Genomic DNA, 19,781 nt, shown 5'->3' with positions numbered 1-19,781 from the left:
ATGAGGATTACATATGTAGAGTATCTGGCACGATGCCTAGCACATAGTAGTCATTCTCTGGATAGTACCCTTTTAAAAAACATAATGAAAATTAAATCTGAATCCTTATGCATATTTGGAGAATATTCCAAGTTTGGGATATTGTTTTCCCCAGAGTTTCAGAAGTATAAAATTGTTTCCATATTTATTCAACCTGAACTTTTAAAAATGTTGTTGCAAATAGAACCACAACTGGCTGATGTTTATTTATGCTGGCCTTGGGGAAAGCAAGAAGGAACAAAGAAAACTGGCAGCACTATACTGAGCTCTTCTGAATATGCTGAACAACCCGTTGTGTTTTGGACCAGTGGTTGCCTGAGGTGGACTTGATAAAGGCCTTTTGTCTGCAGCCTACTTTCAGTTAAGTCATTGAAGTGTTCAGTGCCTTGGTCTCTCCTGTTCTCAGAGAGAGGAAAAGGGCATGGGAGATAGAGAAAGGAGCGTGCTAAGATTTAATTTTTTTCTTTAACGTATTACCATGAAAATGTTCAAACGAACAGAAAATTTCACCTTTCGCCATATTTGCTTTCTCTGACTCTCTTTGTCTTTAGATAGGTTAAGAGATCAATAGATCAATAGATATCTAGATAATAAATAGCTGCATTAAGTGTGCTCATCGCTCCTGGGGTTTCATTGCTTCTACTCCCTTTCTGCAAACAGTGCTAATAATATAGTTTTTAAATGAGTTCACATTGATAATTCCAATTCAAATTTACAATTATTGGCTTATTTCTTAACTTTTTACATGTAGATCTCATTTTTCTTTGACTGAAAAGCTTGCTTTCTAATAACAATGTATTTATATATATTTTTTATCCTAACATATACCCAAAGCAATTTCAAAATTGCAATTCCAATACGAATTACTGCTAACAATAAACCAGGCATAGACTTGAGTGTCAGTGAGATTTGCTGAAATCTCATGTTAGCCTGATATTCCCTGGGCAAGTCACTTCTTTCTGAGCCTGTTTCTTCCTGTCTAAGATAGGGATAATGGGGATCACTGTATTGTTCAGAAATCTTTTGGTTGCAAGTAATAAAAAACTCACTTCAGTCTTAAGCAATGAAAGGAATTCACTGATTATATAACTGAAAACTACAAGGTTACATTTCTCAGGATAGTGGGATCCAGATTGTTAGATGATGTCATAAAGTTTGAAGCTCTGTCTTTCAACTCTTTTCTCTTTCCTGGTGACCCAATTTCCCAGAAGACTTTCTTACCACCCTCTGGTTATTCCAAGACTACTATCCTGTGAGTTCTAAGGAAGTCCTGACCTGAGGGAACCATGCTTGGTAATTGAACACTATGTTACATAGTCATTAGACCTTTTTTTTTCTTCAAGATTAAATCAAAGCCTTTATTAAACATCCCTCCTTCAAACCACCTGCATTTAAACCTATACCCCTCTCCCGACTTTCGAACTGGTAGGGCTGTGCATGTGTCTTTGTCACCTGACGGGTCAGATCCAGTTGGGTCGCACAATGCTGAAAAGCCACGCCAAGACACACCACACGGGGCAGACCTCCACGGTTCTGTGCCCCCTCAGGATCTAGGCAGAGGTTGGCAGCACTGGCCCTGGAATCAGAGCTCGAGCACAGGAGGCCAGGAAGCAGAAGTCTGAGCCTCCTTGTTCCAGACCTAGCCATGCAGAGCAGATAAGCTGCTCTTGGCTACCACTGGGTGAGGGTCACGCATGTGTTTTTTCTTCTCGTCTCTGAAGAAAAGGGTGAGAGATGGAGCAGGCAGTTTTCAGTTGTGTGTGGGTTTGATTTAAGGCTTTGGCTGTGGTCTGTTGATATATTAAAATACTTTCTGGGAACGCCATCTCAGTTGTCTGGGAAAAGATTCAAAGTATTCGGAGCCTACTGTCTACCAGATACCCTGCTAGACACATTAAGTGATCTTCTTCACATTCCCATTGTACAGATGAAGAAACTGAGGCTCAGTGAGGTAAGGTGACTTGCACATGGCGACAAAGCTGAGATCTAAATCCTTCCATCGCACGACATGCCTTTTGGAAATGGGGACAGGACAACACAATATACAAACTACTCTGAGTGTGAAGCAAAAGAGGAGCCCCCTGACTTACACATATACACGTATTGCTGGCTTTTGAGAGCTCAGACCGCATCTTCTTCATTTCAGTATTTCCAGGTGTATCCGAGTACCGAAGGGCTTTTAGGCATGAATGTGAATTGAATGAGAGAGAGGACAGCTAGTCCAGCTCGGCACCAACTGTGATTATGCTGTAACACATCCTCGGTCATGGGATGTAGAATTTTGATTGAACCCCAGTGTTAGGAAATTAGTGCTTCACACAGAAGCTCCTTTCCTATTGAAGGTGGTTTTTATTTCTCCTGAGCAGAAATCTGCTTCCTTGTCACTTTGGTGATTGCTAATTGATTCAGCACACCTGGCTCCACTTTGCCTGTTAGACAAATTTAAGCCTAAATCATAGATCTGGAATGCTCTCAGCTAGTACAACTAGTTCATCTCCCTATTTTTAGGCAAGAACTTTACTCACATGGTTCCAGAGCTGTGTGTTTATAACATATGTTTAGAGAGTTACTAAGAAGAAACTGCCTTTTATAGCTGTTGTCTTGTTACAAAGTTTCAAAAGAAGTGTTAAGAGCAAAAAAGGACATGAGTATTTACTGAAGCCAACCTCCTTATTTTAACAGCTGAGGAAAGGAAGTGTTACAGAAACAGAAGTAGAGCCAGTAGGGTTGGGGGGAGGGGGTTCGAGGACAGACTTGGACTCAAGATTTTACTGACAGATTCATTCATTCAAATTATTCATTTAAAAATAGGTACTGACGAAGTCATTAGAGAAAGAACATAGGATGGGGTTTCCAGGAACTGGAAAAAGGGGAATGAGGAGTTAGTGTTTAATGGTGCAGATGGTCACTTTGGGGAGATGAAGAAGCTCTGGAAATGGATGGTGGTGATGGTTGCAGAGCAGTGTAAACGTACTTAATGCCACAGAACCATACACTTAATAATGGTTAAAATTGTAATTCAAGTTGTGTATATTTTTCCACAATAAAAATATATATGTACTAAATCCTTACTATATGTCAGGCACTATACTTGATGTTCAGGATAAGATGAGAAAAAAAAGATATTGTTGCTGACACACTGGAGCTGATGTATTTATATATATATATATATATATATATATATATATGTATCCATATATACGTCATGACAAACTAAAGAATCGTCCCATATAGAAAAGTCCAGGAAGCTTAGTATTTTATGTAACTTGTATAAATAAGTATAATTTTTTTTAAAAATTAGTATAAGTGAGCAAAAAGTCCAGTTTTTAAAATCACTAATAAGTTCACCATTCAAGGGAGAACTCTTGTTAAGATTTTATCGGATGTTTTTTCAGACTTTTTATACACATACATAGATGGATAATCATACTTTTTTCAAAAACAGGATCATATTGAACACACTGTTTTGTCATATGCCTTTATTTTTTCATTCAGTACCATGTTGTGAATATATTTCCACAGCAAAAAATACATACGTTCCCAAGATGATTTTCAGTTAGCTGCATATTATTTCATCTTACAGCAAAATGCAGTTACTTCAACCAATCAGTTAATGCTCAACAGTTCAGACATTTCTAATTTTTCACTATTCTAATAGCACTGCAGGGAATATCTTGTATCCAAGTCTTTGCCCACAGCTTACATTATTTGCAGATAATTGAATCCCTACAAGAAGAATCATAAGTCAAAGTTTGTGCATTTCGTTAAGGCCTTGAAACATACAGCCAGTCTGCCCTCCAGAAAAGTTGCAACAAATCACACTCCCACAAATAACAAAAATAACCATGATGGCCAACATTTACATAGCCCTTACAATATGTGCCTTGCACTGCTCCAAGCCCTTTATATATACCAGACTAAGTCATACGTCTTCCTAACAGGACCATGAGAGAGGCACTGTTGGTCCCATTGTATGTATAGAAAACCAAGAGCCCAAGAAAGTATGTTTCCCCATACTTTTGTCAACACTGGGTATTATCTCATTTTTCTCATTCTGGTGGCGAAAAGTGGCAACTCAATTGTATCTGGTATATTTTATATGAATCAGTTTAATATTTCCAACAACTTTTTGGATTCTGTATCATTCCTCATATTATACAAAAAGAGAAGCCTCAGAAAGTTCGCAGGACACACCCAAAGCTACACGTCCAGTCAGTGATACAGCTTGGATTTGAATCGTGTTCTCTCTGGCTCCAGAGTTCATATTCTTTCCTCTGTTATCAGGCTGCCTCTTCAGCTAGAGACTGGGATCTTTGGAAATGTGGTCTTGGCCATGAGTAAAACGTTCTAGAAGATTTCAGGATGGGAACTGAGGGAAGATTTCACTCTGACCTACTCCGTTGAGCACTTGATGATGGGGTGCCTGGGGGCTGGTACAGAGGTTGCCTCCCAGCCTTGTTGGCACTGCCATGCAGCAAATGCATCCAAAAATATGTTAGAAAAGAGAAAGGCCTTTATAATGAGCCTGGGTCTCTCTTTGTCTTGTGAGATTTTAACTACTGTAATTGCCTGTAGTGTGAAGTAGTGTATTTTTCATGTATCTATTTTTGTTCTGTGGCTATCTGCATGTCTGCTTTTTTTGCTTTGTTTTTTTATTAACTCACTTGAATCCTGGTGGGTGTTTTTCCCGTGAAGAGTATAGCCTCAGGAAGACACACCCTCTCATACACACACATACACACACACGATAATAATATGAAGGCTAAGTAGGGTAGAATTTATTCTTTAAAAAAAGCTAATGGTAAAGTCTGAGCAGATGACTTTCTAATCCATACTGTATTTAATTGGCTGTATTGAACCATACTACAAATTAAGTCTTCTCTGTAATTTATTCTGTCAGACGATCACCCTGCAAACAATTTGGTACTTCATTTAAACATTGGTAAATGGCTCATGGAAATGCTAAGAAAAAAATGGTGATCAGATAAGAAACCCTCTGTTTACAGAATGAATCCTATGTGAAATGTCATGAATTAACCTGATTGAGTCAATCATTGAACATTTATTGAGTGACTACCTTGTGCAGTGTACATCTTTGGATAGCTTGGTTCTTCCTTCCTTCCTTCTTTAATTCACGAAACCTTATTTAGCACTTATTGTTCAAAAGGAACAGTATTAGTAACTAGGATAAGACTGAGGAGAACCAGACATGGATCTTTCTTTCAAGGAGCTAACATCCCCAAAGTGGAGAGAAAACAAATGCACAGATGTTCTCCAGATGTCCTGTTCTCAGGGCCTAGAGGCCTTTGCATGCTCCATTCTTTCTGCCTAGAATGCCCTTTCCCCCTGACTTTCTGGGGACTTCCCCTTTATCCTTTGAGACTGAGTCCAAGGTCAGCTCCTTTGTCAAGTCTTCCCTGATGCCCCTTCCCATTCCTGCTCTGACCCTACATAACCCTTTAATCTAAAGCTTGTCTTCTTATATTGTGGTTGTTAGTTTCTTTGCGTGCCTGTTCTATGAGATTGCAAGGGCCTTGAGGAAGGGACTATGTTTTAATCTTTTGGGTAGATGTAGCAGTTAGCATGAGATCTAGAAAAGAACAGGCACTCAATAAGCATTAATACATACTGTGTGAATAACTATATGCATGGATAAATATATAGCAAAATTAAGAAGTATGAAGCATCCCAAATAGAAGAAAAAATACAACCCAATGAAATCTAGGGTCGGGAATTATTACTAAGGGAAACAGGGGAGTCAGGGAGGGTTCCCTGGATGAGCAGAATGTTGGAGCTAGGCCTTGAGCGTAAGTATGATATAGTTAGGTGGAGTTGATGAAACATGGGTCAGGGGAAGAAAAGGGCAATCAGCAGAGAAAACAACATGCATAAGGGCACAGAGGTGGGAAAGTCCAGAACCCAAAGGGGGACGATGAGCCCTTCAGATTATTTTCACCCCTGGGAGGAAAGTCAGCCTGGGTTGGGGAGGTTATTCTCTGAATTGGCCTTGGAATTTTGCAGCAATAACTTTCATCCGCAATGAGAGGGTTTGGAATAGGAGGAGTAAATGAAGTGGTGGTGGAAAGATCGGGTGTTCTGGAAGACTCTCTCTTTAAAATCAAATATCTGCTTTGATTGGGGGGCAGTGCTTTAATATCTAGACTAAGTTTTTCCAAGACAAAAACTCTTTTCCAAAGGAAGGGTGGAAGAAGAGCACCCAGAATCTGCCTTTCCTCCACTCTCTCCCTCTCCCTCTGGCCCAGGATTCTCTGCACCTCCAGAACAACCCATGACGCCCCAGAAACTCCACACAGAAACACTCCTGGAATGAAACGGTCCTTTTCTCCTGTGACCAAGGGCCTCACCTCCCCTTTGTGGCCTTGGCTGCTCAGCAGATACCACAGGTAGCCAAGCCCCTGGGCGTCCCCTTCCAGACCATGTGGTCTTGACCTTTTTCTTTGAGATCCTGATAGCTGGCCTTGACCCCAAACCTTCTGACTGATGACCCTTTCTGATATCAGAATCCTGCTGGAATCCAGAACAGCCTCAGCTCTACCTCCTTCTCCAGTTCCCTTTCTTCATCCCAGCTTATCAGAGATCACGGTTTTGTTGTTGGTCTAGGGACCCAGGAGTCTAAGGAAAGGAACCTTGGTTCTAAATAATCTCATTTCCTCTTTTCAATGCTTTGTCATCCTGAGTAGGGAGAGTGGGGCCTGGGTTAAGTATTGGTCCAGCCAGAACACAGTCTGACCCTCAGTCCTTTCATGAATAAACTCGGAGGTGAACTATACAATATTTAAGTTTCCTCTGGCTCCAACTGTCTTTGATTTGTGCTGTTAAAACTTGTTTGAAGACATGGAGCAATTCTGAGGCTCAGTGAACAAGTATTTACAAGGTCCTTTGTGTTGCCAAGATGAATGTGATAATGTGGGATTAGCAGGATTCTAATATATTTGTATTTCCAAGGATCTGTATGACATGTGCATGGTTTAGGTTGGAGAAAGTGGAGACGTATCCCCTTACTGGCTCTTCGTTTCCAAATGAATGAGCCACTTTCAGAACAATCCTTTTTAACATGTCCTAAAATTAACTCTGGGAAAAGGTAATGTTACAAATACTTTTAAGCACTTTATGCACACACACAGCTACACTTCACGAGGCAACATTAGATATCATCAGGCGTTAAAAATGTTTTGATTTTAAAGCACTTAATGAGCATTCCCAGATCAATTAAAACATCTCCATCTGCTGTCTTGCCTAGTAGGTGATATTTTACCATTGCACAATCATCTCCAAATCTAATTCCACCAGGAAGACTTCTAATTGTGGTTTAATTTTAGAGCAATATTCCATTTGGCAATCAATAAAGTACTGTCGTCAAACTTTGATTCAATAGAAGATGTGAATAACATTCACTGTATTATGCAGAGAAAGAAATACTTGCAGGAAAGGGAGAGAAGGAAGATGCCTTTGTCTCCCACTTTCCCTACCATATACCATTCGATCTCACAAAAGCCTCTAAATCAATAGCCCCATGTTTCGTGAATATAAATCTCATCAATTTTACATCATTAACACCATGAAAAAGCTACTGCTCTCTGAGCAGTTTTTCTCTGCTAGCTAAATATGTTCTCTTAATAAAACAGGAAGAAATGAATCTTGATCATTTTACTAACAAATACTTCCTTCTTCACCAACTTTGTGTCAAAATCCACTAGAATTATACAGTTGTCTTATGGCCACTTGAGGGGCTAGGGTGACCGGGCAGTGATACCACCCTCCAAGCATGATGTCCAGTAGACACTGGGCAACCTGGGCAGGCTTGAAACCACCTGGAGAGTCCCAAGAGTAGTAAAGAGATGAGTGAATGGCCAGACTCTGGAAGGTAAAGGTGCAGCAGCAAATTCTACTGCAGAAATGATTCCTAAGGTCAGAAGCCCGGAAGGATGGCAACAGGCTGGGGAATGGACATTTTGGAAGGTCAGGGCCAATAATCCAGAACCAAGGCAATGGCCTTCATGAGAGGCAGGTGCCCACTGTCCTGAGAGGCTGGCTGTGTGGTGTGAAATCCAAATGGCTAAATGATCCAGGGAGATGGAAAGAGACCCGGGAGAAAATGTACTCCAGTGGTTCCCAACATTTTCGTAACCAAATTCTGCTTGTGTTACATTTCTCCTTCCCTCTACAGACTTAGTAACGTGGGAAACTTTGTTCACCAAAAAAATGCATTTATAATCATTCACTTTCCTATTTGCATTATTTGAATCCATCACTAATTGCCAAAGAGAATCTGCTCCCAGATGAGCTAAGAAGTACAACAGTAACCGGATACGGTTCTAAATAAACTTGGCGTTTTCATTTGTGTGTACAATGAAAGGTGTCATCTTATTAGGGATAATTACAGATTTCTGTTTAGCTTTTTGAAATGTTGAAAATTGCCTGGTACCTCTTTTTATGACTTTTAACGACCCCAGTAGATCCAGAGCTTTGGGTTAGGAGCCATTGATCTGGTTCAGAGTTCTTCTTTAATAGAGGAATACACGGAGATCCAGAGAGGTACAGTGAGTGCCTTGTGTTCACATAGAGTGGCTAGAATTCAAGCTTCTTAACACCCCGGATAATGAAAAGGTCCTTTGTAAAGACTTGAAACACATCGTATAATGCACAGATACATGCAGAGGACTGTTTAATGAGGATTGCTTTAGGAACATTTAATACAGAAAAATGGCCATAAAGATCACCATCACTTAACAGGATGGTGAGTATTATTTGTTGAAGTTTAGATAATAAAGGCAGGAAGGTCAATATCAAAAGATTTTTGAATTACTGATCAGCAATCCCAATTTACTTTAGTTCAACGACTGTGGGTCAGGCACAGTGCAAGGTATTAGGATGGCAAAGGTGAAGAAGACAGAGTCTGGTGGAGAAGACTGGGATTTAGGCAAATATATCAGAGAAGGAAGATCTACTAAAACAGGAACCAAGGTAGCTGTGTGTGAGGAATCCATCAGGAGTTTCAATATCGCTATAGACTAAAGCTCTAGGGAAACACAGAAGCGGGAGGAATCAGATCTGCAGGGAAAGGGAAGGCAAGCCTTGATCAGGGGGTTTCACAGAGGTGGTGCTGTTTCAAATAGGCTTTGCAAGAGGAATAGGATTCAGGCAGGTGGATAAAAGAACAGGCATTGCAGACATGGGGACCAACCCATGAAAAGCCTCAGAGGTGTGGTGACCTTGGGCAAAACAAAGAAGGGCGTTTGATCCTCAAGTCACTCTATCGCCACCTCTTGGAAAATTGTTATAACCATGCACATCTATGGTTCTCTGAATGCGAAGGGCACCCCCTGTCATTGTGCAATGTACATCTTCCAGCAGGGCAAGCAGAGGCCCTGGATATGTAAATATACTAAATATCAATCCAGAACTTAGACTGGGCTGTGTCATGAAGAAAGATGTAGCAGGACCCTACACCACTGAGTGAGGCTGACCGGTCCTGGCAAGCAGAAAAAAGAGCCAGATGCTCCTTCAGCATCTGAACAATCCTGTTTATCTCTCTGGTCACAGCACCAAGACCATGGAAGGAAGCCTCCATTTCTCAAGGGCAGGCACAGCTCTTTTTCCTTCCATCTGGACCAAACAGCTTTTCCAGAGCCCTCCGGGCTTGTTCACATGTAGCAGAAACACATCTCTTATTGATCAACAGCTCGGAGGGAAAGTCCCCTGAAATAGGCTCTTCTTTTTGTTTCTCATAGGCCCTTCAGCAGCATCATGCTGTTCACGAAATTTCCTACATCGCCAAGGACATCACAGATCACCGGGCCTTCGGATACGTTTGTGGGAAGGAAGGGAATCACAGATTTGTGGCCATAAAAACAGCCCAGGCGGTGAGTATCCCCATCCGAAGAGGACGCCTTTCCTTGTACCTTTTCTGGGACAGCACAGCCACTCTGTTGGTCTTCGGAGGCCCACTGTGCCATATGACTCAGCGATGCTGACACTCAGCTTCCCATCTAGAAAAGATGAACAGCCTCGGAGCAAAGAAGCATGCTCACGCCCATCCAGTTGTGGTGGTGTTGTTTTTTCTAATGGGTATTTCGTAATGACTAATTGTTTTCCTTTCTGATTAAGCTGGACGGAGGCACACTACACAAATAAGTTTCCTTGTGTTCATAGCCTGATTTAAAAAGAAAATAAGAAGAAACAAATAGCTATTTTGCATAAGGCCTACCCTAACTTTATTGAATTTGAAATTACTAATAAATAAAAGCAGTGCCTTTTATGCTTATGATTGTTATGAATTTGCAAATATAATTAGTTGAAGAAATGAACTTCAGCTTAGATGCAATTTTGCTAAACCAATGTAACAAGGTAGAATTAATTAAAGATGGAATGCTTGCAGTTTAATAGAAAAAGGAAGGGCTGCGGGTTGTAGCCAGGAAAAACAAAAATTGGTCAACTGCAGCTCAGTAACCATCCCTTTATTAACGTGCTTTACCACCTTTTACTCCAGGCTGAACCCGTTATTCTGGACTTGAGAGATCTCTTTCAACTTATTTATGAATTGAAGCAAAGAGAAGAATTGGAAAAAAAGGCACAAAAGGATAAGCAATGCGAACAAGCTGTGTATCAGGTATACCTGTGAATTTATCCTGAGACAACAGGGGCTTAAAATAAACAGATGTGAAAACTGACAGTCAAGGCTTCTCCTCCTGCTGCCAAGTAGAAATAAACAAAGATGAAAGGTTCCCGTGTAAATTATTGAAAGCAAAGCCACTAGACATGAGCGCTTATTCACTGAGATTCTAGACGTGTTGGAGAAAGTGAAGTCTTGCAACCAGGGGAAGATTTTAGGGGAGGAGACCTAAGGAAACCCAACTGCGTTTGCTGTTGTTAGCAGTGGGTGGAATTAGATTTGGAGATGATTGTACAATGGTAAAATATCACCAGGGTTTTCATTTTTTTCTGCCTGTTTTCTGCCTTAATGACCCGCCAGCCTCTCCTACCCAGAGCTGGTTTCTTCACTGTCCTGTAATTTCTGAATACCGTCTCACATCTCTCGCTTTATATCCTCTGCTTTGCGTCCTCCCTTCCCTCACTCTGCGGTAGACAATTCTGGAAGAGGATGTTGAAGATCCTGTATACCAGGTAATTTCTGAAACTAGTTGGGGTCGAGGGTCAGGAATGGCCAGGCCTGTGGTATAGACATTTTGTCAGAGACCTGAAGGATCCACTGGCTGCAGAGCCTGGAGAGGGACCAAGATTATTTCTGAGGGTGAGGGCTGCCAACCCCTCCAGGAGCGAATTTCCATAAAAACTAACAGAAGTTTGGCCGGCATCAATAGCGTGGGATTTGGAAATAGACTTCTCCTTTCTTGCCCTGCCTCAGCCCTCTCCACAATCTGTAAAAGTTTGATCCCAGAGCTGAACGTTTGCAAGAGTCTCTTGAATATTCTGAGTTCATTAGAGAGACTGTGAATAATGAGGTGGCTTCAGTGAGTTAAGAACCAGAGATGGGGACTGACATTTTGGCAACATTTGAACACAAACCCAAAGGACAGTTTGTGAGCTTGAGAAAGGCTGTGAGGAGAAGTCTCTCAGGCCCCCGATTGGCTAGGCTGCCCCCTGACTCCCTGGCTCATGGCATAGGGGCTGTTGTGAGTGGGGGAAGGGAGATCCCAGAGACGTGCCTGCCCGTAGCTTTCTCTGTGCTCTCTTCAAGGTTGCAGCCTAAGTGTGGGTAGAGATGGCTTCTCTTGGGTTCAAGTATATGCTCTGCTTAAACAGATGCAGAAGAGGGAAGAGGAGGCCTCTCCCGCTCTGTGCTTATTCCCAAGGAGAGAACGAAGCCAGACATTTGACTTGTGGGACATAAAAGACAATCTGAAACTTACATTTCTAACTGGGACACACATGGGTTATATATGTGTGTGTCACACATGCATTCTATGTAAATGCATAGTTTCACACAGAAAGCTGCTACTGCTGTGACAAAAAGAAAATAATATGGATAAAAAAGTAATAGAATCTGAATAACTTGAAGGAGAAGAAGTATCTGACATAGATGGCAAACAAAAGTCAAAGGTGTGCTTGACGGCAGGCCTTGCTTTAGAATACCAGAGGCGTGGATTTGTCTGTAATATGAGCTCAGCCCCTGGTTCGTGGGCTGGGAGAATGACGAGCATTGCCCTTTTTGAAATGGCCCAGTCCTTTAGAGTCTGAAACATGTACATGGAAAAGTTGATTTCGGTATTTAAAACTGAGAATGTAAAGTAAAGTGATATTTATGAGATGAGGGAGTTTGGGGCTTCTGAGCAAAGTCAGAATTGGCATATGACCCTGGGCCTTAGGGAGCAAAGGGGAGAGACCACTGTAACCCAGGGTTTGCAAAGTTGGGATCCCAGGAGATATCATTCCCACTCAGCAGTGCCAGCACATGCAGACACTGCCGAGATAAATGCCACTGAATGAAGAGGTTATATCTCCAGAGAGGTCTGCAGAGGGCTTACGCAGACATGGCTAAAGGGCTGACCATCGGACACGGTTTTCCTTAGAAGAGGCAGGAATGTATCAGGCCATTTGGAATGTCAGTCATTCAGTTGTCTCTTTAAGGTGTTTTCTCCTGTGCCTGTGTCTTTAATGCTCACTGCGATTTGTATCCTGAATTCCAAATGCCTTTTTTTTTTTTCCTCTTTCATTTTCCCCTCTGACTTTTCCTCTCTGGCCGCTCCTCATAGTACATTGTGTTTGAGGCTGGACACGAGCCAATCCGTGATCCCGAAATGGAAGAAAACATTTATCAGGTATAAAACCGCTTTCCTCTCCTACCTTTGCACCACCACCAGTAAGCGCACAGAAGGGGCTGAGCAGCCACGGGCTCTCTCCTCACTCACACGCTCCACGGTGCTCTTCTGGCCATTCTGGGCTTGTTAAAATACCTTCACACGAATTGCTTCCCACTTCCCTGCCATTTGCCAGTAGTTTTCATGCCTGATTGTAGACACGGTTAATGGCCAACTGGGTACAGTGTTTTAATTTTTAATGGAGCTTAACTATTTTCAGTTGACTCAGAAATCAAACATTCCATTTTACTAAAGTAATCTATTGGAGGGTTGTTGTCCGGAATATAATAGGGTCCTTCATTTCTCAAGAGAATGTGCCGTTGAATTCCTTTATAAAGTCAACTGCACTACTGAAAATGAAGGCCAAATTCAAAAATGCTATTTGGAGACAACACTGGGAATATTAACTGAATAAAAGAAAGTCTAGCTAAAGTTTTACCCCTTCTGAAGGGAAGGTAAAGTAACATTCTTAAATGTCTGCTTATGTGAAGAACCCTGAATACACGTTTTTTTAAAATTCATTTTATTGGAGTATAATTGATTCACAATGTTGTGTTAATTTCTACTGTACAGCAAGATGATTCAATTATACATATATATACTTTCTTTTTCATATTCTTTTCCATTATGGTTTATCACAGGATATTGAATATAGTTCCCTGTGCTATACAGTAGGACCTTGTTGTTTATCCATTGTCTATATAATAGTTTGCATCTGCTAACCCCAAACTCCCGATCCTTTCCTCCCCCAACTCCCTTCCTTTGGCAATCACAAGTCTGCTGAACACACTTTTTACCTCGTTAATTCTCCTAAATGTACTATAAAATAGGTATTTTAATCCCACTTTCTCAAGGGGAAACTGAGGCTCAGAAAGGTTGAGTAGCTTCCTCAGGGCTGTACAGCTGTTTAGAGCCGGGATCAAACCCAGGCAGGTGTGTGAAGGTGGGACTCATGCTGCTTCCCCTCTGCTTTTCCACCAAAGAGTCTGAGTAATTACAGCACAGGGCACATCAAACAAATAGGACGACCTCCAATTTTTCACTAATTAGAATTTTAGTCCTAATTTGAAATATAAACATTACAGAAGCAGGAAAAATGTTAATGTATTTAAAGAAGTGATTTTAATTTCCTTAATTTACTTAGTTGTGTGGTCTGTTATTCTGCCTTGGGCGTGCATTACTTATGTAACAAAAGTAAAACAGATTTTCAATTTCCATCAAATGCACAGAATTCTGAATGACCAAAATATAATGTTAGCTCTACCAACAACTCGGTTTAACCAGCCCTATGGAGTAATAATCTATTTCTATCCACTGGATCCATCTAGGTTGGATTCAAGTGTGAGGTTGTGCTTTGAGTCTTTGTTTAAAATCATTGCTTACGAAGTTTCTATCTTTAAACAGAAAAGTTGCATATCTGTCCTCAATGTCAGATTTTAAGGTACAACCTTGCAGTGTCTCAGTATTGTTACTGAAACAAACTTGGATCCGCTCACCCATGCAGTAAAGCCAATCTACTGACACCAGGTTGTGGTGAAGGAAAGTGCCGAGTTTATTGCAGGGCACCAAGCAAGGAGTCCAGGACAGCTGGCACTCAGAACACCTGAACTTCCGAATGGGTTTCAGGAAAGCATTTTTAAAGGCCAGGTGAGGGAGGGGAGTGGCAGGGATGTGATCAGCTCGTGCACAATTCTCTGATTGATTAATCATGTGGTAACAAGGTGGTGTCACAGTATCAATCCTTAGGCATCAGTGGGTCTCAGGGCTACATGTTCATGGTCATCAAGTAGTTAACTTCTTCAATTTGGTGGAGGTTTTAGCATCTGCAAAACAGCTCAGGAGATGTATATCAGTACCTATTATCTAGGTACTTTCAGAGGATATGGGGGAGGCGTCTGTCCAGGGAAGACCCCACAGGGTCCTGCTCAGTTACAGTATGAGGCCAGAGGAACCACTAGCCAGTCATCTTATGAAGAGGGAGCACCTTTGAAAATAAAATTAGGCTTTTCAATATAAGAGGTTCTTGATTTCAGAGTTAGCTATAGTTGGCAGGGCTCCCATTGTGCCCTGCGGGGGACTCTGCCGGGGCAGCCTAGTGTACTGGGAAGAACCGGTTTCGGCAAGCAGGGAACTGGGGTATAGTTCTGGCTCTGTCACCAACTACATTTGGCTGAGGGGTAGTGGGGAAGACACTTGCCCTCTCTGAGACTCAGTTTCCCCAACGATAAAATAGGGGAATAAGTTCTCCCTAAATCACGTGTTGGCATGAGAATGAAACAAGATCACGTGGAGACTGTAAAGAAGAGGCTTCATCCCAGTCACACACTGAATCCACAGCAATTAAGCCACCTTGTCAATTCCTTTCTTTCTCTGGGCCTCAGTTTACTCATCTGTAAAATGAGCAAATAAGACGGAAGAGTCTCTGGGGCATGGCCCTTTTCTGTTCTTTGCAACCAGTGCTTCATCATAGGACTGTTAGAGGAGCATGCTGGCTTGCTTTACAGAGCAACAAGACTCTTGGAAATGGGGTGTGTGTGTGTGTGTGTGTGTGTGTGTGTGTGTGTGTGTGTGTGTGTGTGTGGTTTTGGTAACAGTTATAGAGCCAGGTCCCTGTGAATGGGCGCTTACATGCAGTATCTTATTATGTCTCACAGCGGCCCCAAGTACCTTATATCATTATTTCCACTTTACAGATGAGGAAGGTGAGCCTTGCAAAGATAAGGTATCTTGCCCAGGGTCACAGAGCTAGCAAGAGGTAGAACCCCCCAACTCATAGCCAGGTCTCTCTGACCTCTGTACACAAAATAAATCCAAGGCTCTTTTCAGCTTAGAATGTCCTTGATGCTGAGTTTTACAGGTAGATTCTGTGTAGGTTTCAAGTCACTATCTAAAAATCGCACTTGTTTTAACAGTTCTGATGCCCAGGATCTTCCCATCTGTCCGTCATTAATAGGAAGGTACCATCTAAGGGAATGAATATTTTATCGCCCTCTTTTGGAAAGGCCTCTGGCCATCCTCCTCTCTTGCCTCGCCAGTTCGCTGGGCCTCAGTTTGCTTAACAAGAGATAAGCTCTTGGGCCTAAAGATAAGGCTGGGCTCTTAGGGAGCTGCTGTTGGGAGCCTCAGGATTTTTTTAGGGCCTACAAGTGTTCCATATCTATTCCTCCTGAGTCGATTGCAATGTTTCTTATACTTCAGCTTGATCAGGGTAGTCTCAGATTTGATTTTATTTATCCTCTGTTTTCGGGAATGAGGGCCTAAGTTTTTAACTGTTTTGTGGCCTCAGGTGAGGTACCTCACTTTTGTATCTCAATTTCCTGGGCTACAAAAGAGGGGTACTGTATTCTCTGCTTCTAGAAGTGGTGTGAAGATGTAAAGCAACCAGGACAGCACTTGGTACATAGTAGGTTCTGTGTAAATGTCAGTTCCTTTTACTTCCTAATGCCATCAATATCAGATGCTGCTCGAGACGTCTTATGATGATGTATTAAGTGAAGTAGAACATGACTTGCTCGCCTCATCTTGTCAGAGAGCGCAGCGGAAAGCTGCAGCCTCCCTTGACTTTGCTATTTGTAACTCCAACACAAGGGAGGGAAAGACCCTTGAGTAAATGTCACCTCTCTTTGAGGCTCAGTAGTCTCATTCTCCAAACCGGATTAATAATAATAATTGTCTTTCTATTTGCATGCCTCAGAAAAAAGTATCAGTTGTCTTTTTAAAACAACACAGATCCTCACAGTACAGAGTGTTTTTACCCATCACTTAATTTTGACCCTTCCAGTAACTCCGTGAGATGAGAACAGTTGCGATGACTATCATTTTAAATGTAAGAAATTCAAGTCCTTCATACTTAAGTGATGGGCCCAAGTCCAGAGCCTCTGATTCTAAACCCAGTGTTCTTTCATACATTAACAAGCTTCCAGCATACGCGAGATCGCAGCTCACCAGGGGCACATTCTCCAAGTTTGTTCATTCAAAAATCATTTTTAATCACCCAAGGTGTCACATATTGTTATTTTAAAATGATATGTCTCTAATCCTATGTCACCCAGCTCTTAACCTGTCTCTCCATCCTGTTAATATGTTGCTGCACTAAAAGTGTCTTCTGTATGGATGGTCCTTAATGTATAGCTTTTAGACTAATTTCATGCGTTCATTCAAAAAGTAATTATGTATGGAGCACCTAGCCTGTGCCAGGCACGTGAGGATGTAATAGTAACCACAGCCTGGTCCCCACCTTCAAGGCGTTTGTAGGTAACTCCTTGGATACTCATGACAACCAGATGAGGAAACGGAGGTTCAGAGAACAAAGTGACCTCTCCAGGGTCACACAGCCTGTGGCAGAGCCAGGATTAGGAACCAGACCTCCTGCCTCCTTTTGGTCCAGGGCTGTTATCACTCTACACACCATCATGTTACTGAAATGGTCTACAGACGGGATGGACCAGCTACGGGGAGATGAGAATCAGGACCCAGGCACTTTCTGGCCTTCATCCTTTTAGCGCTTCTGCTAGTGCTCTGTCCTCAGCACACATGTGGTAAATGTTTGATGCTTAGAAGTTTCTTGTTTAACCACCATTTACAGATGGGGAAACAAGGATAATAAAATAACCGCCCTGCCCTCAGCAAGCTTATAGATCAGTTGGAATTCAGAGTGGCCAGGAAGCTGCAGTGTGGTTTGACAACTCCTTTATAAGATAAAGCACATTTTACACCCTCCTTCAATAGCCTGATGACTTTCCCATCTCCCCCCAGCAAGTCAAGGAGCGCCGATAAATCAGGGGCTGTATTCTTCTTGTTCACCACCATTGTCCTGGGCAAAGCACAGTGCGTGACGCTTAATAGGTTCTTGGTAACTTATTTCTTAATGAAAGGATGCACCAGAGGTTACAAGAGTACAGAGGAAGGCTCAAGTCAGTCCTAGAGAGTCAGACAAGTCTCCCAAGAAGATGTCCCGGCAGAAATAAATCTTAAAGGAAAAACAGGCAGATTGGTATCTCACCCATGGGACAACCAAGCAGAAAAGCTTTTTTCAATTATGCACAGTTTGGGTTTCGCCATCCACTGCTTCTCCTCCATTTGCAGGCATAATTGAGAGTCAGCTGTGGTTCAACTTGCTAAGTGCCCATAGTGAGCAGTGAATTACAGGGAACAGAAAAACACTGTTCGTTTTGCTCAGGCAAGGGTGAGCTAGTAAAAATAAAAGTGAGGGCTGGTAATTTATTGGCCCTCGTTAACAAGGACTCTGTAGGCATTCTTAGAGTATTCCTTTTAGACGGAGCTCAGTTATCAGGAGCAAAGAAATTACATTCTTCATGGGCTACCAGCAAACTAAGGTTTGCAGAAGCGGCTCTGAAAGCACATCTTTTGCGCAGCCGTGCTCACTCAGAGTCATGTTTTTTGCAAGAATGTGCACGAGCTTCTGGGAGTGTAGAATGTGATGTCAGAGGAAAAGAGGCACCTGAAACTGCTGTGGGAATGGTGGGGACAGAGGTGAGCTGCAGCTTTATATGCTGTAGCAGTTCAAAGGCAGACCGCCCAGGCTTAAGCTCCTGGCTCTCCGTTCACGGACTGAGGGACCCCCTCCAGGGCTCCTTTTCCTCCTCTGCAGCATGGGGACAATTGTCATCCTCACCTGATAAGACTTGTCCCAAGGATTACATGAGAATGTATGTAAACACAAATGTCTAGCGTGATGCCTGGCACATAGAAAGTGCCCTGGCAGTGTTAGCTCATACTGTTAGTGATAAATGTCTTGTTCGGTAGCCAGAATGAGCTACATTTGAATCTGATCGCTTACCAGCTTTGAAGCTTTAGGGCAAATTTCCGTAACAACTCTGAGCCTCACTCTCTACTACGTAAAGTGCAGATTATAATAACAACTTCTTAGGGTTATTGTAAGGATTTTAAGGTAAATGAGAGTGAAAATGACAAAGGGACTCAAGGAATAAGCTCAAATTCTTACTTATCTAAGAAGAATGGTGTGGTTAGCTGGTCCCAGCCTAAAAGATGCTTTGACTTTCTCTTCACTATTCTCTACAATCCTCCATGGTACACTTACCCGGCAGACACCTACCGAATGCCTACTGGCTGTTAGGCACTGTGCCTGCTTTTAAGGGGCTCTCTGTCTGATGGAAAGAAAGACAGGTTATCAGACATTTAGAAAACCACTGCTAGCTGATCCCTCCCGTGGAGGTTTGAGTTAAGCTTTGCTAGTTGCTGAGGATGAACTAGTGATTGCTTTCCAACTGGAATGTTTCGGAGCAAGGCCCCTGTTTGACTGATTTGAAAAGTATCTCAGGCATCCACAGTTATTCATATGTATTTAGATACATATTTACATAATGTATCAATGGTAAAGGAAATTATCATTCTAACACTTTACAGTATGACGGTACCTAATAGTTTTTGATTCTTTACTCTCTTTTCTCTATGATCCTCTCAATAACCTGAGCCAGTAGCAGAGTCAGTAGCTCCAGTTTATAATAGTGAAGTTCAGAGGAGCTAAGTGACCTGCTTAGGGCTTGCTAGTTACCACGTGGCCCAATAAGACCGGATGGATGAGGAAGAGAAGAGAGGGAGGGAAGAAGTTACAGATAAGTGTTAAAAACCATCAGAGATTTTTCTGGATTCTCGCTCATGCTTTTCCTGCCATTGATGGGCCCTTTTCTTGAGTAGAAACCTTTGGTGATTATCAGATGGTTTGTACATGATCCCAACAGAAGCTGTACTTTGTCCTAGGACCTTGATATTTACTGTATTTTAAATAGCCTGGATCTCAAATCAGCATGGACTAGTTCAAGCTCCACTGCAAACTGTTTTTAATCACTTTAGGCAACTCCTAGCACCTCCCTGGGCCTCATTTTTGTCTTCGGTGAGATGAGGATTATTTTTTCCACCCCA

The 19,781-nt window shown here is 42.1% G+C and overlaps 1 protein-coding gene across 1 annotated transcript in view; it reads left to right on the top strand.

The window, feature by feature from the left end:
* Positions 1 to 19,781, top strand: part of DAB1 (DAB adaptor protein 1) — a 420,573-nt gene that overhangs the window by 337,880 nt on the left and 62,912 nt on the right. Inside the window, exons 5-8 of the mRNA XM_036843482.1 lie at positions 9,792 to 9,923; positions 10,550 to 10,669; positions 11,146 to 11,184; positions 12,774 to 12,839. Of these exons, the coding sequence (XP_036699377.1) occupies positions 9,792 to 9,923; positions 10,550 to 10,669; positions 11,146 to 11,184; positions 12,774 to 12,839 (357 nt within the window). The remainder of the gene's footprint in view (positions 1 to 9,791; positions 9,924 to 10,549; positions 10,670 to 11,145; positions 11,185 to 12,773; positions 12,840 to 19,781) is intronic.

The sequence above is a fragment of the Balaenoptera musculus genome, chromosome 1 (assembly GCF_009873245.2).
Source record: "Balaenoptera musculus isolate JJ_BM4_2016_0621 chromosome 1, mBalMus1.pri.v3, whole genome shotgun sequence".
NCBI lineage: Eukaryota > Metazoa > Chordata > Mammalia > Artiodactyla > Balaenopteridae > Balaenoptera > Balaenoptera musculus.
The sequence above is the reverse complement of the archived record's forward strand: the minus strand, read 5'-3'. Positions and strand labels throughout refer to the sequence as shown.